At 39.0% G+C, this 23,893-nt stretch overlaps 2 protein-coding genes and 1 non-coding gene across 4 annotated transcripts; 1 reads left to right on the top strand and 2 right to left on the bottom strand.

Moving 5' to 3' along the window:
• The first annotated feature begins 1,054 nt into the window (after nucleotides 1-1,054).
• On the top strand, nucleotides 1,055-1,240 carry LOC145547784 (U2 spliceosomal RNA). Its single transcript, XR_014084100.1, has one exon. It is a non-coding gene; the product is annotated as a U2 spliceosomal RNA (small nuclear RNA).
• Nucleotides 1,241-3,076: 1,836 nt separating this feature from the next.
• pdp1 (pyruvate dehydrogenase phosphatase catalytic subunit 1) lies at nucleotides 3,077-11,361 on the bottom strand. 2 transcript variants are annotated; one of them, XM_008432641.3, is made up of 9 exons: nucleotides 11,251-11,361; nucleotides 9,203-9,494; nucleotides 8,951-9,118; nucleotides 8,563-8,774; nucleotides 7,651-7,732; nucleotides 7,194-7,288; nucleotides 6,925-7,093; nucleotides 6,617-6,835; nucleotides 3,077-5,139 (listed from the first exon to the last, which is right to left on the bottom strand). In XM_008432641.3, exons 2-9 carry the CDS (start codon nucleotides 9,443-9,445, stop codon nucleotides 4,756-4,758), a joined length of 1,572 nt encoding a protein of 523 aa, XP_008430863.1. In that variant the 5' UTR covers nucleotides 9,446-9,494; nucleotides 11,251-11,361; the 3' UTR covers nucleotides 3,077-4,755. The 2 variants fall into 2 exon arrangements, with proteins under 2 accessions (XP_008430863.1, XP_008430864.1); XM_008432642.3 differs by lacking the exon at nucleotides 11,251-11,361 and adding an exon at nucleotides 11,055-11,244.
• Nucleotides 11,362-12,214: 853 nt separating this feature from the next.
• tmem67 (transmembrane protein 67) lies at nucleotides 12,215-23,837 on the bottom strand. Its single transcript, XM_008432639.3, has 28 exons — nucleotides 23,602-23,837; nucleotides 20,873-20,967; nucleotides 20,650-20,740; nucleotides 20,447-20,546; nucleotides 20,071-20,134; nucleotides 19,896-19,967; nucleotides 19,744-19,806; nucleotides 19,504-19,658; nucleotides 19,275-19,383; nucleotides 19,069-19,155; nucleotides 18,039-18,104; nucleotides 17,776-17,929; nucleotides 17,569-17,689; nucleotides 17,387-17,492; nucleotides 15,997-16,053; nucleotides 15,820-15,918; nucleotides 15,645-15,743; nucleotides 15,265-15,351; nucleotides 14,966-15,065; nucleotides 14,740-14,879; nucleotides 14,511-14,651; nucleotides 14,351-14,431; nucleotides 14,140-14,256; nucleotides 13,370-13,486; nucleotides 13,004-13,111; nucleotides 12,755-12,857; nucleotides 12,531-12,673; nucleotides 12,215-12,452 (listed from the first exon to the last, which is right to left on the bottom strand). The coding sequence occupies exons 1-28, from the start codon at nucleotides 23,801-23,803 to the stop codon at nucleotides 12,372-12,374; spliced, it is 2,958 nt and encodes a 985-aa protein (XP_008430861.2). The 5' UTR covers nucleotides 23,804-23,837; the 3' UTR covers nucleotides 12,215-12,371.
• Nucleotides 23,838-23,893: the final 56 nt, after the last annotated feature.

Below are 23,893 nucleotides of genomic sequence, written 5' to 3' on the forward strand. Positions count from 1 at the left end.
TCCCCTCCTCCTTCTGGTTGCCAGTCTGTCGCTAAGCATCCGGGGCCGCGGCGCAGCCTCGCAGAGTGATGCTCTGAGTCATCTCTTTGACAGTGGGAGACGGGGCCGCAGATTGTCAGCTGTGCTGAAAGGAAGATGGCATGATTGTGGGCTTTTTACGCAGCACAAAGAGGCCCCCCAAGCACACATGCAAGTGAGGGCTGAGACGGGGGGGGGGGGCCCGCATGTGTTCCCAGGAACATGCGCCCACTCCCAGCCGTGTGTCACGTGTGTGAGTCGGTGAACTGGCTTGCTGTGGGAACCAGAAGCCAAAGGACGGAGCCACGACCCCGCTGTTTATGTCTGCAGTCCATCTGTATCTGTATCATGAGCAACGCTGTTTTCCACAACAGAGGTGCGTGGAGAAGTTGAAAGGTGGAAGCGTGGAAGTGGATGAAAGACAGAGTAAACGACCTGATGGATGAACCGCCTCTTCCCATCAGATCTCACCCACACTCTTCACAGACATGCAGAAATATTGTCCTTCAGCCGTTTAGTCACCACCAGAGAGGTTCGTTTGTCCAAATATAGAAACTCTGTTGATCTTAGCTTTTATAACTTATTTTTCATTTCTTAGCTGCTTAGATTACGGCTTAACAGGACTGTGTTGCAGGTTATAAATTGCAATTTTGTTAACAGTAAGCTTGCAGTAAAGCAAACAATCCAGCTACAGCGAACACGCATTAATGTAGCTCCATCGGTAAAGTCTATTTAACTAACTACATCTTAACAGGAATATTTTAGCCACGAAGATAATAGTTTTATGTGAAAAAAAGTCATTGGGAGTCACATTCGCTTCTCTGCTTCCTGTTGGACGAAAGCGTAGTTACGTAAACCACATATCAGTAACGATGTAGTTTAATTTCCCCGCAACATACCAATATTAAAGCACCATAAAATAAAATTAACAACGTCTCTGTTTCTGTTGTAGCTTTAAAATAATATTAAAATTTGTGAACCGTGAGTCAAACTGAGATCGGCCAGAAAGACCCGGTTTCCTCCCCGGTTTCGTGGCATCGTTTCTCGGCCTTTTGACTCAGATCATAGTCTCTGTTCTTATCACTTTAATATCTGATGGTCTCTTAATCGGGGACCATATATTAAATTGATTTTTGGAACAAGAAGATATACGAAGGGCTTGCTCTGTGCTCTCCACGCATCATCCTGGTATTGCATTGTGTCCAGGCTTGGTGTACCATCCTAAAATTGTTAAATAAAAACTAACAAACTAGTAAATGAAGCTTCGTTGATTTCCAGCTGTTTCCAATTACTTGTCAAAGCTGGTAATTTTTCAAAATATATAAACAAAACATGGAGAAAATATTAATCCGTTCACATAGGTCATCATTTGAAAACACATTTTGCTTCATGGTAACATTAATCAATCTGAAACGCTTAAGTGTGGAATACACTATTAGCATCACAGTCGTTAGCATAGCAATCATTTCAGTTTTCTGACCCTTAGCTAATGTATGTTTGATCTGGGGGTGGAAATTTATCGCATCGTTTATCATTTATTTCGATAAATATCTTTTCATAAGAATTTTTGATTCAATAAATAGTTTTTATCGTCACTTTTATCGTTATCATTTTACCACAAGTTATCCTGATAAAACTTTAAATCACCCACCTCTAAACTGACTCAAATAAAAGAGTATGAGAATATGTTTGAGGGGCTTTCATGTTCTTTTGTTCCACACGTTTTTAAAACTAAGATGTGTCACTTCAAAACTTTATTTAATGCGCTTCGGTAACATTAGGTTTTAAAGTTCAAGTCAATTCAATGGAATCATTCAGCCTGGTGATGAATTGGACAACTCTGATTCTAACTCTGCTCTTAGGTGAGTCATTTAATTACATGGATTGGTTTATTCCTTTTACTACAGACCCTACATCTTTTTTCTAAAGACGTAAGAAGCGCATTAAAAAGCGTCACTCAGGACGTTTTTTCACAAAATATCCCCGCTGTAACGTCAGAGCTTCTGCAGAGCTGGGGGCTGAAAAATGACAATGTGGAGGTGTTTATTTCCAGTAAACTAAACTGAATGTCATCTAAACACAGCAACTCTGTATCATGCATGTCGATGCAATGATGATTAATAACGGGAAGAATAGAAAACTTGTGTGACGTTTATGAGCGGCACTGAGTTACACTTAAAGCAATTGTTGTATTAACCAATCTCTACCAGTCAGTCTTATTTTATATATAGTTTTTTTCAACATGGAAGCAACATAAAAGAGCTTCTAATATCAAGCTGAAGGAAGTGATAAAGGGAAAAACTATTCAAACAGTCTGAATAATTATATTTTTATGTAAACTGTAAGGAAATTACTGAGAAATTATAAATATCAGTAACAAAACATGGCAGAGTCAAATATTTTGATTTTTATTTAGATGAATATTAAACACTTACAGGGACAGAACATTTAAATCAGATCTGATTGGACTGTAACTGAAAAAAAATGTCCTATTTGTTACTATATTATTGTAATTCTTTCAAATAAATTATTTTCATACAGCAAAATTTCCTTGCATAGTTTCTAATGATATTGTAGATAAAATAGTGGCTAATTTTCCCTTTTTTGATGTTTCCAAAAAAGTTTTAAGGTCTACCGGGTTAGGCTCTCCTTTACAGATTATCAGAGCAGGTTTAGAATGATTTTTGCTCCTAAATACCAAATACCATTTGGTAAAATAGTACCAGATATTTCACATTATTCGACAATCTGAACTGTTGTCCTTTATCCTGGTTCATAAAGTCACAAAATATTTAGGAACTGTTGCACTTTGTATGAAACCGACTAAATCTGAGTTTTATTTCTACAAAATTGAGTTTTCTGCTGTTGTTTGGTGCTGCAGCGCCATCTTGAGGTAAAAATAATACTGCATCTCTCTAAATAAGCCAAGAAAGTTAAGAGTTTATGAGCAGTGAACTTACAAACTGTTTATCCTGAAATGCAATAGCCTTCAGAGGTTTAGTTGGCTGGTTGTCCTGCAGCGCACTTGAAAATAAATAAATAAAACTTCACAGGAAGCTTTCTGTTTAGCATTTTATTTTCACATACAAAACTCAAACCCCCATAAGTTACAATTTATACATACAACAGAGAAGATGTGTAACATACTGCCGAGGCAGAATAAATATTTGATGTTGAAACAGCCTGATTTTAAAACGCGTCTTGGTTATATAGTCTTTTTGTACACATAGGTAATCATGGTAAAAGAAAAAAGGTTCTGCTTTACCTCCAAAGGGAAGAATAAAGCAATCCAGGAGCAACACAAACGGGTAATGACCTGTCAGGAAAAAAATAATGTAGATTCTTGACCCCTGTGTTTAGAAAAGAAGCTCAGTGACTGCATCTGCTTACAGTTTCACAACACACTCTGTCACTTCAGCCAAACGCTCTTAGCTCACACAGGGGAACAACTCCTTCATTAGTGCATCTCCAAGCAAACAAGCAGGAGGCAAGACAAAAAAAAAAGAAGGTGCAGCTACGGATTTGAGGTCAAAGCAAAACGAACGTAATTACCCACTTTACTATTTTCAGGCTATGTAAATAATTTGTGACCTTAAAATGTAAGACTACTTAATTATTTTTGTGGAACTTTTAGGTTGTAATGTTCAGCCTGTGACCCATCAGATTTAACATAAAGCTCAAAAGAGCCAAATCATCCTCCTTGCGGGACTGAAAATCCAAAACCCAGAGAGATAATTTAACTTCCTTTAAACAAGTTGCACAGATTGACAGTCTTTGTAACAAAAAAAAAATTCACTCCATTCAATAGTGAACAAGACAGTGACAATGATCTGAAGCAAAAAAAAAAAAACAGTCAAGCTAGCATGGACCAGCTAGCAGCATCAAGATCAACCAATGATTTAGAAGTTCAACACTCACACCCTTCATCTGGTTTAAAGTTTTCTTAAAGTGATTCACATGAAGTGTCTGGAGTGTCCAAGTTTAACAGAGTGCTGCCCTTCCTCCACCTGTTGCTGCTAATGCTGGTCAGATGGCTGAAAGAAAGCTACTAAGCATTAATTTTTAAAACTACAGCTGGGAAGCTGTTAAAGTCTTCCAGCACCACTAATTAACCAGTTAATTTTAGCTCGTTGCACTTTATAAAGAGAAGAAATGCAAAAATGTGTCCCGTTTGGCCCAAAGAACACTAGAAAACTAGAGTTCAAAACCATAAATAAATATTTAAGGTAATATTAACATTATAGTTAAAGTTACAAGATTTTAGCAGTGAAAATAGTTGCTGTTGCTAGACTGCTCAGACCTCAAAGAAAACTGGAATCTAATAGGAAAAGGGCATCTGTAATAAATCGTGTGAAACATTAAATGTGTGTATTAATACCATGATAATATGGAAGTATTTTCCCAGAGGATCTCATGCCTGGTTCAGAGTCGGGCTTGCTAACCAGAACCGCTTCGCTTTTCAGCGGACACGAAGCTCTTTAAGCTCTTCTTGCTTAAATTTGAGGATGAAAGCATGCGGCACCATTAACAGTGACTGCTGTGCATGGCAACAGCTGCTCAACAAGACTGACAGCATAAAAAGAAAAAACAAAAAAAACACTAAGCCAATCTGATGACCTTTTAAAACCATAAAAAACTAAACTTTTGTGCTGCTGCATTAATATTCCATGAATAGAGTTAAAAATAGCTGAACAGAGTCCATTTGGTGTGCTTGGTTTTTAAATCTGTGGCACACAGTCAGTGAGACTCGTCCTCCTGTCTCTGCGCGCCGATCACGTGAGGGTTGAACTGAGTGACGATGATGGTGATGTCATCGCGGTACATGCGAGCCAGCTCCTCGGGCAGCGACAGCATCTTGGACAGCCGCTCGTGGTCCACCGTGCCAAACTCGTTGTTTCCCACCGCGTGCCGCATCAGGTGCGTCGCCGAGTTCTGGTCCTCGAACGCGGAGGACATGCGGGCCTTCCGCTCCTCGAGCAGACCCTGCATCTGTCCCAGAGTGACTTTGTAGCCTCCCACTTTAAGCGGCTGGCGCTGGTGAACCCCAGTCAAATACTCGCCGACGATGCGGATCACTTCCTGCCGATGGAGCGTCTCCCAGAGGCCGTCTGAGCCGATCACCTGCAGACAGAGGAGGGCCATGCTCAGAAACATCTTGATCTCAAGTAAAGAGCAAACTTTAATCTCTCAACCTCCATTTGTTCCTGCTCGATTCAAATCTCGTTCGCAGCACAGTCTAGGCTTTCTCCCGCTTACTTGGATTCCCTGTCGTAGTTTTCCTACCAGGCCAATCAGAGAGTAGAAACTGTGAACAATGATGTCAATTTTCTGCGCCGTTTTAGAATTGGAGCCTGCCTTTAGTTTTAGTGAACGAAGCCGTTCGGTCTGTGTTGGCCTCACTTTCAAATATGTAATTAACATTAACATTGACTCAGCACTTCTCTCTTTAGTAAACTTCATACCATCAAACTGGCACATTACACACGTGACGGACAACCATTAGTGACTGGGTAAAATGTAAAACTTCAGAGTCCAGACTCTGTAGGAAAAGAGATCAAGGATCTGGCCTCTTTTTACTAGGCTAGTTTCATCTAATAGTGAAAAAATCTTTTTTACTTTTCACAAAAATAGTTTGAAATGTTCTTTACAAATCAGTTAAATTGAAAGAAAATCTGCAACATATAAAACATTAATGAACCCAGACTCTTAGAAAGAGCTTTCTAAAATTTACACTCAACCTTTTTATGTAAAGAGAGCAAAAAAGACCACCCTTTCAATCGGGAAAAAAAAGATTTACAAACGTGTTTTGGAGGACAGACATGGCATATTTGATGAAAATAATAGTAAAAACATCAGAATAAAGAACCTATTCATCAAACCTGAGAACTAATTAGCTCTTAGACATGGGAGGTGAAGTCGCCATTAGTCACTGCAGTATCTACCGTCTAAAAGACGAGACAAAAGACCCCGGCGTGGTTTTCTTTCATTTTAGTAAATGTCAAGGATCTCTGAATCAGTGCCAACATTTCTGATTTATTCAGTAGTTTGACAAGATGGCGGGAAAATGAGACAATTGGATATTATTTTAAAGGGAACACTAAGCAGAATATCGCTGCACAACAAGAACTTTATGACAACTTGTGGCTATTAATTGATTAATTGTATAGAAGAAATTGGCACACGACCTTTAGAGTCTGTATACTTCAACTAACGATGCATCAATTACTAAGGTAGCTGACGAGTGTTTCAATAATTGAGTCCTGCTGAAACAATTAATTCTTTCAGCCCAATAGGTAAATAAATAAAATCATTTAGGAGAGGAAGCCTACCTTCCTGCACAGAAAAATGTTATTATCCAACTGAATTAAATAAGACTATTAAAACTGCAGCTATGGCAACGACTGATATTCTCTCATACATTTAACGAACGCTTCATTCATGCGACAGAACGAACGAAATAATACATGAATGAACGATTGAATAACTAAATTAACTTAATAATGGACACATAAAAGCATAAATAAAGAAATGCATGAAGCTACTAAGTTGTTGCATGAATAAATTAAATGAGCAGCATTTGTCGGCGTTCCTCTCTCACCAGAAAGCGGTCCTGTGGCCGCAGCCTGTGGTACGTGATCTCCGGTTCGGCGGTCAGGTAGGGCGGCGTGTGGTAGTTGGGAGGGATGAACTTGGTGTGCTCGTTCTCATGGAGCTGATCGGGTCCAGACTCAAGAACGCGCTTCTGCAGTTCGATGCTCCACTTGAACTTCACGTCCCCGAAGGCGCGGAACGGCATGAGCAGGCCCAGCAGCCGGTCCTGATGCAGAGGGAGACGGAGAGAGGCAGAAGTTCAGACTGACTTTTTTTTAGTTTTTTAACTACGGGCAGATTGGTTAAAATCACTACCTGACGAATAACGGTCTTCCTCTCAGAGTGAGGATGCTCGCTTCGTATCCGAGCGACCTCGCTGTCGTTCTGGGCGCTGTGGTCGTTGGACAGTGTGTGAGCACTGAATGAGCCATCCTCCTCCTGCACCCCCAACACGGCCCGGGCATCCCCGGCGTTGGCTATGTAGCTTTGAAGATAAAAATGGGGGAGGGCAGGGGTTTAGATATTAGCTTCATAAAAACAGCAACTGGAACCACAATGTGCTGCTGGACATTTATTCTCCATACAGATCTGGTCCATCGATGTGCGCCACGCAGGCTGTAGCTCCAGAAAATGCCACTCTCAGAACCCAGTAGTGCAGAAACGCACTTGCGTCTCCAACCTGTCAGAGAGAAACCACACACAGATGGTAAGCACCTTAGCAAGTTTATATCACATGGAGACAAAGTGACATCAGAGCTCATTTCTGGTCTACCAAAGTTTAAATCCGGATGTTCTCATTCCTAACATTGGCGGCCTGGACTGACGAATGTCTTCAAGATCTCTTACTGATGGAAACATTCCTCAGATTTTACAGTCCAGATAAATGACATGACCTGCAACTCGACTCTATCGCGACTCATGGACATCTTAAACAGCAGAACACTAAATGGGTCAGCTCAGGTTGTTGCTGGGAGGAACGCATCCAAGTTTGTTCCTGTAAAAAGAAACATATTCGTATCAAAACCACAGACTGTTTCTCACCTGAGCTTCCAGAGAAATGTCGTTGTCCAGCCTCTTGAAGGCGTTCAGTAAGGCCTCTCGGGTGTCTGGAGCGTCGCCGGGGCTAAAGAATGAGAGAAATATGAAGACAGATTGTCTGAAAAAGAGGAACGACAACCAAAGTTGTCCAGGTCAAACAATAACGGATTAGTCAGTGATGCTGAGGGTGTGTTGAGATCACAAAGAGTAAAATAAGAAACCAGAAAGTCCTGTTTGAAATATTTCACATGACAACAATCACTGATGAGAAAGACCAAATGATAAATTAACATGCATTGGACATTTTCAAAAATATTAAATATTAAAAAGAAAACTGGATTTTTAAATGTTATATTATGGCTCATATAATATTTCTGCTGATTTGACATCATCCATAAGGATGATGTCAAATCAGGTCTGTTGGACCCCAACAGGTCAAGCAAGAAAACTTCAATGGAAAATTTGAAACAGAAATTGAACAGAATTTAATCAATTAGTGAACTAAATTACACTTTTGATGATTTTCTACTATAAAGAGACGCAACTACATGGTTGAAAAGCTTCAACTTAATTGGGAAGATGTTTTGAGTGAAAACAACTAGATGTTTTAGTTCATGTGATAAATTTTTGTCCAGATACTGTGATGAATTTCTCATACTGACCCAAACCTCGTTAACACCTGGAAACTGAAGCTCCGGGAGGGAGGGATAAATACAAATGCACTCCACACTTCTCAGATTTTTATTGGTCTATCCAATATACTCCCAAATTAAATGAACTGAAGTTTCTTCTTGCATTATGATCAAATGTGGAAATATGATTATTCTTGTGGGCATGTCTTATTTAAAAATGCTGTTGTGACCAGGATAAAACACTTTTATTTAATACAGTATTGCTACACTGTATGTTTCTCACCTGGTTAGGTCAATTAGCTCCTGCCAGTAGGTTCTCAGGCTGTTGAAGTAGAGACTCTGGGCCTCCCGGGTGAAGTAGTCATTGGGGTGTTTGTGCCACTGCAGGATGGGACTGAGCGCTCGGCCGGCCTCCACTGAAGCCTCCAGCTCACACAGAGTGTCATGGGGGAGCAGTGAGACCGCTATGTAGTAAAACAGCCTCTCACTCAGCGCCTGCAGAGAAAAAAATGATATTATGATAACATACAGTGCTGCTGATAAAGAATAAAAAAAAAAGTCTTGGAAAGTGTCTAGATGTTTTCTCTATGCCTAAAAATATTACTGTTTGACCAATGCCTAAAAAAACCCCAAAGAAATGAATTAAAACCTCTGTAGAGTGAACAGATCACCTGAGCGCAGGCGCAGCCGGCGTGTCCATCAAACACGCCCAGGAGCATTCCTCGTGTCTGCAGGCAAGTCGCCGCGCTCCGCCGGTCCTCGATGGGAGCGTTGGCCGGAAGCTGGTTGCTTTCAAAACCCATCACAGATGACACATTTTTACCGTCGAACTCTGGTACCTGCAACCGGATGGCGAAAACAAACAACAGGATGAGAATGTAAATAAATAAATAATGAATCAGGAACTCCCCACCCCCACCAACCTTGAAGCTGTACTCGTTGGCTTTCAGGATGGAGTTGACCTGTGGGGGCGTCAGGATGTAGTTGTGAAGCGCCGAGGACGTCTGGTAGCACCTTCCTGCCGGGTGTGGCTGCCATGTTTGGGACGGGCCTCTAAGTGCAGGCAGGGAACAGAGGTGGGACTGGTGGTGTTGGCATGGTAACAGACTGGAGGCAAAGGCCTTGGCACGGGGCAAACCCCTGAGTAGTTGGGATGTAACAGGCATGGCTGACCATGCAGCACCGGTAATCAAAGCACCACCGATGTGCACACACCTGAAGAAGAAGAAGCACATTAAGAGCTCAGATGTACGCGTGGTGAACAGAGCGTTCTCTGTTCGCACCATTAAGCAAACACTATGCAAACAAGTAGATTTATTCTCATAAGGTTGAGTCATTCTGAATCTGAAATCCCAAAATCTCCAACACACTGAAGACCAAATTATTATATCGAGAGACGAGGATTTTTATGGCCAATATCAACTTATAGTTTACGTTTTGGTTTGATCTGTTGATCTGCAATGGAAAATAGTCAATTTGTTCACTACTACAGGTACTTATATGCTTACCAATCTTTGCTTCACATCAACTGTTAAACCCAAACCCTGCTGCAGACAGATAAAATCAAATTCATGGCTTGAAAAGGTTGTTGATTAACTAATTTTATTTTTCCTGGTCACTGGCACTCCTATGTGTAAAAAAATATAATGGGGATTAAAGCACTTCCCTGTTCAAATCTATCTTGAGGAAAATCTTAAGTGTCATATGACAAATGTGATATACAGGAAAGGACAAAGATCTTATGTACGCAGTCAGAGGATGTTTTTGGTGAAACTTAACTGATTGATCTATTTATTTTGAATGAAAATACAGCTTAGTTATCCATTTCTGTAACCTATGTTGGATAATAAAGAGTGCTTTAATCTTAAATACACTCAGAGACAGATGGTTATCTTTACAAGAAGGCTTCATTCATTTCGGTTCTCCGCCATGACTCTGCATTTTAAGCATATGGAATATTTTAGAAAACAGTTGAATGTGTATTTTTCCTAAAGTAGTGAAAAGTGTAGTAGAGTAGCGGCGGGGCAACCTGTGGATCTCTATGCTTTATACAACTGGAGGAAACTTTGGTCGCTGACACTTTGTCATTGCATTAAAAGGAGAAGCTATATAACACAAATAGCAGTTTGGAACTGTAACTCGGGTTTACCAGTAGAAGGAGGAAGCCTTGTGTTGTCATTAAAAACTACAATATGCCTTTTTGTAATAAAATGTAAAAATTTGCAATAGAGGAGCAGTATTAGTTTGAGTAGCAGAGAGTAGCAGCTCTGCAGACCACTGCAAGTATAGGTCAGAACTGGTGCACGGAGAGTTAAAAATAACTGAGTACTGGCATTTGTTCCTCTGATAGTTATGACTGCTGCTGGCCAGGAAAACCGAGTCCTGACCGTGACTCTTCAAATAACCCGCTCCAATTTACTGATTTTAATATATCTGCAGCTTCTGAAGCCACCCATGTCTGTCTACGACTGGTTATTTCTGTTTAAACCTGGAGCATTTTAGTCGTTTCTGCTACATCAGACTTTCACAGAGTGACCCTGATGTGAACGAAATGTACCTAACAACCATCCGGAAATTAAAAAAAAAAAAATCTGTGACCCAAACAGATCAGAAGACTCGTCTCAACTCTGAGCTTTAAAAGTTGTTTGTTGACATAATTAGCTTCTCTAAGCTAATTACAAACCAGGTACCGAACGCAGTTAGCCAACATGATATAAGCAACAGCAGTAGCATACGAAGACATGGTGTGAATTAAAAATGTTTAAACAGACTTACAGTTTAAAACTCAAGTCAGTGGTGAAGATAAAGCATCAACATTCAGTCTAATGTAGCTAGCTCTGGGTTACACCCACAAGCCGTCGATAGAAATTGCTACACTTATATAACATAAACATTCCAGGTACACCGAAGAATACTTTATAAAAGTCCGTCTGTAGAGAAGGGGACACAACAGAACAAAATGTGCTCTTACCCTATCCGACAGATGTGAAGTAGGTATTTAAGTTCATGACTCGAACCCAACCCCTTCGGTTTGTGTTACTCCAAAGCGCCACACCTCATGCTGAAGCCTGATTGGTTGAGCCTTAACCTACGCAGTGACGTCAACACTCCCATGCACGCAAAGTGTCAAAAACACAATATAAAGCTGAATATTCCAGTCCAAGAAATTATACTGACATGTTAAATGGATGCATTACAGTCAGTGACATATCTAAAGTTTTTAAGTTGGGTTGATAATGGCATAACTTATAGCTCACGAAAAACCTACATTTAATATTACAAAAAAAATGTTTTTTAAAGATAAATTTCAGTATTTTTTTTTCAGTGACGTGACTAACTTTGAATCCTGGACCGAAATCAGAATAAATTTGTAATAGAAATTAACCCTGAATGATGTGAGTTACTACATTTAGTAAAATGTGTCACATCTCTCCCTTTCAAAAACACTTAATTTAAAATATCTGTCTTACAAAACGTTTGTAAGATAAATTAATTTTGACATACTCAGCAAAACGATAGTAAAATGTTCCGAATTAATAGGTTTGATTGACAGAGGTACAAGAATAAATCACAATGCAAACAAACAGTAGAACATTTAAAGTAGAAGATAATATTAGGAAACAGTTTAATTGAAATTATTTTGTTATTTATTTCTATATTTAAATGCTACAAAATAAAATAAATAGAAATGAGAGAAAAAGTAATAAAAAAAAAACAATAAAAGATACTATATATTTGGCTTTCACAGCGACATTTTATTATGTCCTATAAATGGCTATTGATGTAAAATAAAAATAATTATATTTAAATGTTTTTATCCTTGTTATGAAAAGAACTAAATAAAAAATTTAATCAAGAAACAAATAAGGAAAGAAAGAGATAAAGAAATAAGAAAGGAAGGAAGAAATAACTTTACCATAAAAACAAAACTCCAGTCAGATTTCATATAAAACAATTTAATCAATATAAAAGCATACAAATATTTCCAAAAAGACAACATTTGCGTTAAATTCAGCAGTGAACAGATTCTTTTAACGAGAACAGAACAAGCGAGGAGTAAACATCCGTGTCACCAAAAGCGGAGCCTGAGGTCTATATCAGAAACCTCTGATCCACCAGCGTTTTGTTGGCAAGGTTCCTTCTCCCAAGAGTGTTACGGATGAAGCGGAATATCTGCAATAAATACATTTTGGTTTAATGTACATTTTCACTTTGGTGAAGATGACACACTACAAATACATAAACACCAACCATTTGCTGTAGGTATGTGAGCGCAGCTGCTAGCACAAAGTTCTGAGATCCAAGGTCAACAACACAGAAGAATAAAATGTCAAAAATCAGCAGCGTGGCCTCATTTCCATAAAAGAGGACATTACTGAAGGAGTGGGCCTCATCTGTAGAGAGGAGAGCAGTGGTATATTATAAATGCACACATAAAAAGATCTGCAAACAACAAAACCAGACAAGTTTTTTACCACTGTAAAAGTAGCTTTTATCAGCCGGCTCCATAAACTCCATCCCTATGACTCGCTCCATCATCAGCTTTTCCTTCACCATGTAGTCCATGTCAGGATGGCCCTAAGTCAACAATCCAGCATGAGAAAACAAAGATTTGCATCAAATAAAACTTGCAATATCTACAAACCAAACAACGGAATCAGATTAGTTGCGATCCAAGGTTGCATTCTCACAGACTGAGCTAGTTTCTGGATGTTTGTACTAACATGGTCAATAATGGATCCCAGGAAGTGGTTCATGGTGTTGTACGCTCTGAACTGTAGATCTGACAGGTTGGCTGTAGATGCATCCATCAACCGTGACGGCCTGTTCCTCTGGAGTAAAACCGGTCAAATAAAAAAACAATAAAAGATACTACATATTTGGCGTTCACACCAACATTTTATTATGTTCTATAAATGGCTATTGATGTAAAATAAAAAATAATTATATTTAAATGTTTTTATCCTTGCTATGTAAAGAACTAAATAAAAAATTTAAACAAGAAAGAAACAAATAAGGAAAGAAAGAGATAAAGAAAGTTTATATAAGTTTATATTTTATATCAAAGGGCGATAGAGGTGATCACATACCCTGCTAAGAGAATCTTGTATTCTTTCGTACTGCTGCCTCAGTCGGTTGGTGACCGCTACCTGAAAGGTCTGAATGTCAGAGTTGGGGACCAAACCTCGCTGACCGCACAGCGACTCCTACAGGCGGTAGAAGAGAAATACAGCAGCAGCCATAAGTGTTCAATCCTCTTAAGTTTTTTCTTTTTCATATTTTGTGACATGATAATCACACATTTCTGTTTAATTAGGGATTAATGTGGAAGACCATCACAAAGTAGCAAGTCTGGGTCTTCATGTTTACGATTGTTCACCAATGTTCTGTAAACAATAAGAGGCCTTCACAGTAGAGCTGCATTTATACTGAGATTAAATTTAGAATATATTTACTAATTATATCACTTCAGATTTTATTAAGACACGTAAATGTAGATGAGATTGAATACAAATGTAAATCCACATTTTTCAGATTTGCATTTGTTAATAAAATAACTGAAAACCAAACGTTTCCTTTTTCATTTACTTCCCATTGACACATTAGTCCTTGAGCGGCAAAACTTAAAAATGTTAGATGGGCACTAATACTTTCAGAGGTCTTTATTGTTTGATTCTAAGTAACCATATTATCTTTAATATCTTAAACAGTCTGAAGGGCTTAATGCTGTCCGATAACAGTTTGAAGGATTTCAAGAAGACCTGGCTTCTTGGAAGCGACTTCATTTGAAATGTGGGACTTCTACAAAGCACTGCAAATTAAAATGAAAGACGACAGGGTTCACTGTTGCTGTACATACACGTTCTCTCTTCAGGTTATTGCTCATTTCCTCCATGTTTGTGTCTGCGTGTCCATGCACTGAGCGTCCATGGATGTAGTAACCAAAACAACGATTGGAGAACAGCAGCACAGAGATCTACGCAGAATAACAGAGGAAGCCCTTTTATGGAAATTATTACTGATTGGAAGAAAAAAGAAAAGCAAACAAAAAAACAGGAGCTACTGCTTACATTACTGACAGAGCAGAGATCCACAAACTGACGAATTTTGTCCTTCACAAAGTGTTCGTAAAATACGGTGAAGAATATCACCTGCAAGCACATTCAACTGTCGGTTATGCAGCTAAAACAAAAAACCTCAATAATTAGTAATAAAATGGTGGCCGTTTACCTGCAGCAGGGCAATGCAGAGCCAAAGTGTGGCGGCAAGGCCGTAGCGCAGAATCAGGCTGTAAGGAGGGGTGTACGCCTCTGGGGAGCGCTGTAAAGTTGACCAAGGGTCTCTCAAGGCTAGGTTGGAGAAATTCAGCACCTTAACACAAGATGGCGTAATAGCGATAAGGAAAACAGACATGTACTGTCAGAAATACTTCAAACAGAACATGCAGGGTGAGACGTACTTCGAGAAAGAAGAGCACAGCCATGGTCTGAAAGGTTGGGCTGATCTTGCGAATGGTCTGGAGCTTGTTCCACTCGTTTGCCACAAAGTAAGTCCTCCAGATGCTGACCGGGGAGGGGTCACACTTACTGTCCCCGTGAGCTGAAACAACAGGGAAAAAGCTCAACAGAAGAACAATACTGAATAACTAGCTTAAAGTAGTGAGAACAGAGTAACTGTGTTGGTACCTTGCACTGTCCTGTTCCCTTTGCTGCGTGGTCTCTCCCAGTCTATAAGAAATATATCGACTGACACCTGCATATACAGCTTGTGTAGAAACTGGACAGCCTGGATGCAAATGCACAAAACATGACACTTTTATATCATGCATACCATATAAAAAATGTGTTCAAAAGACATATCCCCCCTTTTAAACTTAGGATTTAAATATGAATCCTGCAAAAAACAGGCACTGGAGGGCAGAATGGAAATACAAATAACCTGGAAACTACTAAAAATTACATTACAGATTACAGAGTGATCTGACCTTGAGAGCGAAGGCACAACCAATGTATGTCACAAACTGCTCCTCTTGAGAAGGGAGTGGAAGCAGCACAGATACAAACTGTTGAGCCTGTCGACACACAGAGGCAGTTTGTCTGATAAAAGCTGCAAAAACGCGCTGAGTTGTTTCACAAACAAAGGTGGTCATGAAAGAACACAGAGTAAAAGAATAACTTGCCTTTAGTGTCTAAAGAATGCAGAAATGGAAAGCAAGAAGGATGAAAGATCATGCAAAGAGTTAAATTTGTGGAAATCAGTGTCAAAAACAGACTGCTGAAACTAATGATACAGAAGAACACAACAGCACAAATGGGATTGAAACTGCGTGAATAACAAAAAATATAAACATTTCATATGACCCACCTTATAAAAAATGAGCCAGTAAAGGCCAGTTCCCACCGTGACGATAAAGAAAACGTTGGCAAGGTCACCGGAGTAAAACAACAGAAACTTCAGCATCGTCTGGAGAACACAGAGACCAGAAACACGTGAATATCTGGAGGACATCTTTACAGCGACTCCACAGACAGCGATGTACCTCCAGATTAATGATGGGCGAAGCTATCCTCCTCTTCCAGCTGACTGTCTTCAGGAGCGAGTAAAGCACGGCCAGCCCGCCCAAGACGCCCAGGGCAGTCTGTGTGACCCAGGGGTGACTATTATTCAGTCACATACGCAGATTTGTTGTCATGGTTTCAGCCAAACTTATACTCACGTCTGTCTTTGTACGAGCCTCTGTCTGATCCATCTCATAATCCATAGTAAATGTTATCTACAAAACACACACATTAGAGCAGCAGTTCTTAAACTTTCCAGCTTCTGACCCACAAAATAAAAATGTAACAGGGTCATGACCCCGACACTCGGCTGAGCATATACTGTAAGTATTTTTACAGTCAGTTAGAATGTGGTGCCATAAGAACACAGTCTTATGGCACCACAGTCTTATGTCTCTTGATGCTGACATCAAGAGACAACATTTTGGCCAACATCTTTTGAAAATTTATATTCAAGTCCTGTTTTTTATTTTTTATAGAATTTCTATAATGTTTATGCTTTCCCATCATCATTTTGGTTTTAGGTTAATTTCTGAAAAGGACAACAAGACCCCAGACTTACATATCCATGACCCCCAAAACTATAAGCTTTAGTCTAACATAAACAGAGTTCAGGTACAATGCTTGAAGTTAGTCCATTAATTGTGAGGATCAATATCAAGTTAAAGGACTTTTTGAACCAAAGTCCTTTTCATTGTGGTAAATGGTGAAACATTGAAAAATGTGTCTTACAGCGGCTTAAAAGTAAAGAAACAAAACCTGCGTTCTAAGACATTAGTACATGTCAAGTTTTTGAATATGTATCTGACTTCTGTACACTGTAGATATGATGAGAGGACATATCAGTGACCATCATTATTAATCTGATGGTCATGTTTTTATTTAAATGCTTATGAACTTTTCCAAAATGAACCCATTTGTGCTGAACACCCAAGGTCTGATATTGTTTTGCTGGAGCAGGAGGCAGACTGTCTCTTCTGTGTTTGGTATAAAAAAACATGCTAATTCTTTTTGACAGAGCTTTCAGTCTGACCTGTTTATGAGTGTCTGGCCTTGTAGACTCTCATATAAAGTGCACAGCATTAACAACCCTGACTGAGTGATTTTAACCTTACAGTGATATGTAATTGTTTGATTTTTATTCAAAAACTGTCTGGGTAATGAATAAGAAAATATGCTAGATTGCCCAGCAGTTGAAGCCACTCCAACATTTAGCATTTGAAAGCGAGTGAATCTTTATCAAAGCAGACCGAGGCTCATTACTGTGACATCTGAGCGAAGCCTGGCTCTGGTAAACGTGTGTGGTATTTAAATTTGTTGCTCTTGCCATCAAGCTTTGTACATGTTCAAAAGAACTGCTGCAGCCTGGCTTAGCTGGAGGAACTAGCATTCAGTGGCATGGTGATACAAGTACAGCTAAAAAACAGAATATTGTGATAAATTTCTGCAGCATTCCAGAGGCAATCAGCCTGAGGCACAAAAAATGTATAATGGATTTTTTTTTTTTACAGTAAAAGGTAAGAATGTGCAACACAGCAATGTACTCACAGGCACAGTTTGAGTAGTGATGTCCGTGATGAGAACATCTGTGTAAGTCAAAGTCATTAGAGGGGGAAAAATGAGCCCCTCCTGATTTCGAGGAACGAGTTGAAACCTACCAGAGGTTTGAAACACGTCAGAACTCCATTTTCATTTCCATCTTAATTAACCATGACAACATTAAATATTACCTTATTTTGACAACGGTGGCAACACGAATGACTTTAGGCAAGGATGTTATGCTCTTCTCTCTTCCACTCAAAGTGTCCACAAGAAACATTCGGCGAGTCAGATACCAGTTTCTCATACTATCTGCATAAAAAAATAGAAACATATATTGAAATTACCCAAACATTCATTTAGAATGAAGTTGTTTGCTTTAATTAATAAAATCTCACCCTGATTGATGAATCCCCCGTTGTACTGTTGGTTTTCGACCAGCGTTGGCAAGGGGAGAAGTTTCTTGTTCTCTCCTCCTCCCAGGTCCATGTAAACGTCGTAGAACAACGGTTCGGGATGGGAATCCAGCAGATCCGCCACTGAAAGGTCACACTGAATGTACACCAAAACACGTCCAAAAACTGCTTAGAACCTAAGTAACTTTTCACAGAATATAGGTTTGTTGTCATTCTGTAAAGTAAATTAAGTTGAAGGCGCTCACACTTTCTTGGTAAGCGGTTCCAAAGCTGAAGGCTGCTGCCTGCTTGGCGGCTAATCCTGGACAAAGCTACAAGAGAAGGAAGGAAGAATTGTTGGAGATTTTTGAAGTTTTCACAAGCTGTTCAAATTACATGCGGTCAGTACTGATGCTCCTGGAACTTTTGCACATTTAGTCAAAAATTCAACTTATTTTAAACAATTTATGACAGACTGAGACAAAGTAGTTCATGGAACACGGTCTTCGAGAACTGAACATGTAGTGAGCGTTTGTTTCCAGGAACATTTCACTCTAAAACCCATAAATAAAATTCACTGTAACCAGCTGGCTTTAGGAGAAAAAGCTGTTCAGCGAACACCTCAGATGTTTGTTAGAAAACATTAGCGAACAAACAGCATTGTGAAGAGTAAGGGAGAGTCTGTTGACAGGACAATGGTTCATTGTGCGATTTGCAAAACTGACTTTTGATGAAGAATGGCAAGATGAAAGCTGATATTGAAAGAGAGCTGTAAGAATTTCTGTTTGCACTTTGCTAATAGTAAACACAGCAAATATCTCCTATTAGATGAGACCAACGTACAAATTTTTTGTCACCCAGAAAGCACCATTCTATTGATGAAATAGGATAATGCTGCGGTGACGATGATGACAGATTCTCTCATTCCAGTCTGATTGAGCGTAAATTATTTTTCCAAAAATAACAGGCAGACATGCAAACGTCATGGGAACACACCTTAAAGACTTGTATAGGTAATTTCAGGTATGAAATTAATATACGCATACAGCACATTTATATTTGCATTTGCATAAACATTTTCATGAGGGATTCATCTATGTAACAATAATTTGTCATGGCATTTTTACAAAAAAAAAAAAAGGTTCCAGTGAAAACACATCCTATGGTCTGGACACACATCTAATCTGATTATTTTATTGGCAGTGCAGAAGTCTGTGTGGAAAGAGACTATCTGAGTCACAAATCTTATTTGCTTGCAGCCTAAGTGTCTTGATCACAAGCAACTTAAAATCTTACCTGCAGGTTGCTTCCTCCAACCTGCTCCCACCTCAGGAACTCCCCCCTGATGTTATAGACAGCAGCAAGCAGCTGGATGTTGGTGTTCTGAAAACCCCCCCACAAAATTTATATTTAAAGATATTTTAAAAATACCTGTAATGCACAAGACATGCTATTAATGTGTTTCCTTTATTTTCTCCTTGTTTAATGTCAACATGTTTTACCTGATTTCTTCCTCTGAAGCTGAAGACGGTGGGAACAGGATCTGCTTGAAGCGCGCGACTAGCCAGCCCGGGTTCGTCTCCGTAGAAAAGCCACGGGAGATTAACTCTCCTAGAGAAGAAACAATCAAAGCTGCTGGTGTCTGCTCTGCGCTCAGACTCAAATAAATCTGTTTGAAATTTATGAGCATGCTAAAACTGAAACATAAAAAAAAAAAACAAACAGGATTACCAATAAGCAATTTCTTGAACTGAGCTCAGAGCAGCTTTTGATCTGTAAACGGTGTTAAAAAGACCACAAGCATCAGTAGAGGAACCGGCGAGGGAGTGCATGTTCAACACACACATGTTGCCCAGAGCCTGGCAGGCTGTCAGGTTGGAGTAGGTCTGCAAGGAGAACACCAGATGTTTAATGCTTCATCTCCACAGCCTTTGTTTGAATCTTTGCTAAAATATAAGTGTGTTTCATTACGAGGCACGCCGCTGTGGAGGAGTAGAGATTTTCCACAAACCAGGCCGACTGAATGCTGAATTTCTAATACAAGAAGATAAAAATGAATCAGAGTGGATCATAATCTGCAAAATGTAACAACGACTGAGAAACCAAGTGCCGAGGATTCCTACCAACTGAGCATAGTTGACACTGGGATTCGCATTGGTGGAAAGGACTCTTGAAGGGAAACACAACCCTCCTTCCTGGGAAAAAGCAAAGCAAACTAATGACACATTTCCTTCTGACAGCTGAACATGAGACGAGTTGTTTGAATATGTAAAGAGAGAGACACACGATTGAACTCACTTGAACATTAGGAGCTGGACACACACAGGAGGTGTTAGTGAAGGTAGACGTACACCTCTCACACCTGAAAGACAATTTGAACATGTACGGATAATTTAGCCACGCGGTACGCAAATCCCACGATTAAATGATTAAGATACAGAGCCTTAAAAGCACATTTTGAATTTCTTGTCATGTTGCAACATATTCCTTTTCATTACTTTGAAGTCAAACATACTCAAAGGTTTTCACGAGATATTTTAAGAAAAGCTGGACATCTTTTAGAGACAGCATGTTGCCAGCAGGGGGATTTATTCAGCAGGACAAAAGATGCAGTGAGATTCACTGCATTGAAGTGCATTAAATTGCTCCAGACTAGATAAATCAGGTCATTTACCTGTCTCCGTTGATGTTTGACACAGACAAAGCAGGGCTGTTGTTGTTGCACGCTTCACATCTGGCATCATTCAAAGGATTTCCATTGATATCCCTTTCCACTAGAAAAACAAACATGAACTCCTGTTCTTAGAACATATAACAATCATCTCTCTTTTCATTCCTATTACTATTGCAAATCATACTAAAAAGTAAATAACTCACCCAGGATATAGCCTGATTGGCACTGACATTTTCCCTCAGTATTGAGGCTGCGTGGACAGCGAATACACCCAAATCCATCCTGTGTTACTGCCTGTACATAAACACAGGAAGTCACCAAAAAGTCAGTCTTCTATTAAGAATAGATGATAAATCTGTATTGTGACACAACAGCAGGACTTTCATATTACTGAAGCAAGAAGATATAGAAAAAAATTGAACATACCGGCCTGTCTGTAGGACACTGCTCGCAAGAAATGGATATTTTATCATTGAAGACATTTAAGGTTTTGTAGCCAGTCTGGCAAATGCAGCTCAGTCCTGAAAAACAAAGGAAAATCAGATGAGCAGTAGATGACAATATGTTACGACTAAGTGGTAATGGCAATATCAGTGTCTGGAATATTCCCATTGCAAAGAACTGATTGGTGTGCAATAATTGTTGGCTAATTCCAAATTCCAGATGTTCACAGCTGGCACAAATGACACTGCTAAAAATGCCAAAGGTCAGAGAGTGTCAAGTTAAATCAGCAAATCCTACACTTTTGAATGTACTGTGGTCCCCATCTCCACCCAACTGGCACGCACCTCGCAAAGAATCAAGCACTCCCATCCCTTCCACTGCTCAAGCTCAGCAGCCAAGTCTATAAGGTAACCTGGCACAGCTGTGCTCAGGCAATGATCTCTCTTCAGACAAAGAACCTCAACTGAAAGCTTCCTCAAAGACAGCACAGGTAGGAAATGGACATTAATCACATCTTATATGATTCAGATTGGATTCAGAAGACCAAAACAGATTTATTGTTTGATGCAAAGTTTGTCATGAGTTTGGTATGTAGCTTATTCATTCATTCACTGTTAACTTACGAGTAAATTATGGAATCACTACTTGAGAAATTAAAGTTAAAATGAACTCATTGTTATGTGTAACTAATATTTCTTCCGTTTGTAGGTTTCCAGCCTAGTCATGTGACCACTCATGTTGCTTTCATATGCTGCTGATGAGATTCATCAAAAGAAAATAAAAAGAAAAGATGAATAAAAGAAGTCCTTGAGATGAGTTGTTCCTGCGTCTCTTTGGAGGAACAAAGCCTTTTTCAAGTTTGAGCAAAAGCTGATGTGGCTTAAGAGAGCAAAAGACTTGACCGAGAGTGATGAAAGTACAGATGAGAAAAAAGGAAAGAAGGAAAAAGGAATATATGGCAATTGATCGCAATATTTACTAAAATCAAAAACCATACATGTAACATTAATAAAAAGAAGTAGGATCAGTGCAGAATAATTAACAAGATAGTAGGAGTACAGCACAACTTAAACATCTGTTAAAAATGTGTTGTTATATTTTGAAATGCATATTGCAGAGTTGGGGGGTGGGGAGGGTCAGTTCAGTTCATCTCTGAAAAATGACTAAATGATGAGTCACTTTCCATCTGCTTGTTATCTCTCCAAAGACCATCTGCTGACAGTTCCTCTTTTTCCCATAAGCCTCCTTCACAGTTACTTCATCTTAGCACTACTCTAATCTCCACCCTGTTTCAGCACTTGATGCCTCAACAGCAGATTATTATACAACACCCTGTTACATTAGTGAGCACACACTCGCACCATTTTTATATTGTTTTCAAGAGTATCATCAAAATCACTACTCATTTTACTGCATCTTCTCAATAATTAGCACCTGTGATTGTATGCCTAAGGAATCATTTATCACTTTCATTACAATCATCATGATCACAGCTTTTATTTAATGCAGGCACACGTCTGGAAAAGAAAACAAGATTAATTTAATATTTGCAACACATTGTTATCAAATAAACCAAACTGTGTGCCAGTTCACATACGGTTAATAACCAGTGAACGATTGATATAAGTTTGGTGGTCAAAAATAAGTCAGTTCTAACAAGACAACCCAGAAGGAGCAGGAAAGATTTACAGGAGGGGGCTGGGGGAGTTTATCTTGAAGTCCTTCCCTTTCTGATGCACTTTATGTATTTTTTATAACTTTTTCTGTTTTATTTTCTACTTCTGTGATTTCAAAGTTATGCATATATATTTCTTCTTTTCATAGCTTTTTCAGATTCTTTATTAAACTACATTCACTGTGTAATTTCTAGCAATTTCAATTTTAACATCATATAATCCCAACAACAAAACAGTGGAATTACTTTGTTGCAACTGATTAATTTAACTTTTAACTCTTTAAATATATATTTTTTTGCTCTGTTAACATAAGTCTTCTAATGTTTCTGAAAATCTACAGCTTGGATTTTTCATTTCTGGTCACACAGGATTCTGGTTCTGCTATGTACGACTGCACTATATATTTCCAACAGATTCAATAAGGTGACGCATTCATTCACAGTTCATTTTCGGAGGAAATGAACTGTGTTCACTTTTAAAATATTTTTGTAAAGATACACCAAAAACCCCGACTCAAAACCTTCCTCTTATATCATGCAAACAAACAAAACTAAAATTTACAATGACTAATTGGACAATTACATGAATCATCATCAAGATGCTTGGAACCTAAAGTCTTTCAACTTTTAGTAAATATGGATGGACAAAGAAGATTAAAATTAAAAGCATATGCAAAACTTAAAAAACAAACAAACAAAAAACTATTAATTTTATTCCAACGACATAACACTACAAACCTTTTCACATTGTCTAACACAGGCAGATATTGCTGCGTCTGCTGTTTAAAAGATTTACCCTTAATAGTATTAAAACATTTATTCAATGTTTTACTTTTTCTCCTCAAAACGTGAAACAATAGGAAGCTAACAGCCCTTAGCTTCACATAAGTGGCTCTCTGATTATTAGATGACACACGCTAACATACATTTCAAATTACTCTACATTCAAGTATAAATAGTAAAATATTTCTTATTGTAGGTTGGGATCACAGTCCGAAATCAGCTTAAGATGTGTATTACGATGATAAAATCCGACCTGTAGAGCTCTTGCGCTGATTTGAACCACATCTGGAGCACGACAAACTTGATATGTCGAAGAATTCGTCTACGCCGCAATCTGAAGGCGCTTTAAACGGAATGATAAACTGCTGGCAGTCAATTAGATATATATATAACAAAAGTGAAAAATATGGGAGAACTCTGTGTCTGCTAATAAACAGTAGCGTCCCTGTCGCCATGGTAAACAACGGTCCTCCTTTTTTACCCACAATCCTTCACTCTGCTGGTGATGGGACTTTAGGGTATTTTTAGAGATCCGAATCATTTGG

This window comes from Poecilia reticulata, chromosome 16 (genome assembly GCF_904066995.2).
Source record: "Poecilia reticulata chromosome 16, P_reticulata-male-v2, whole genome shotgun sequence".
Taxonomy (NCBI): Eukaryota; Metazoa; Chordata; class Actinopteri; order Cyprinodontiformes; family Poeciliidae; genus Poecilia; species Poecilia reticulata.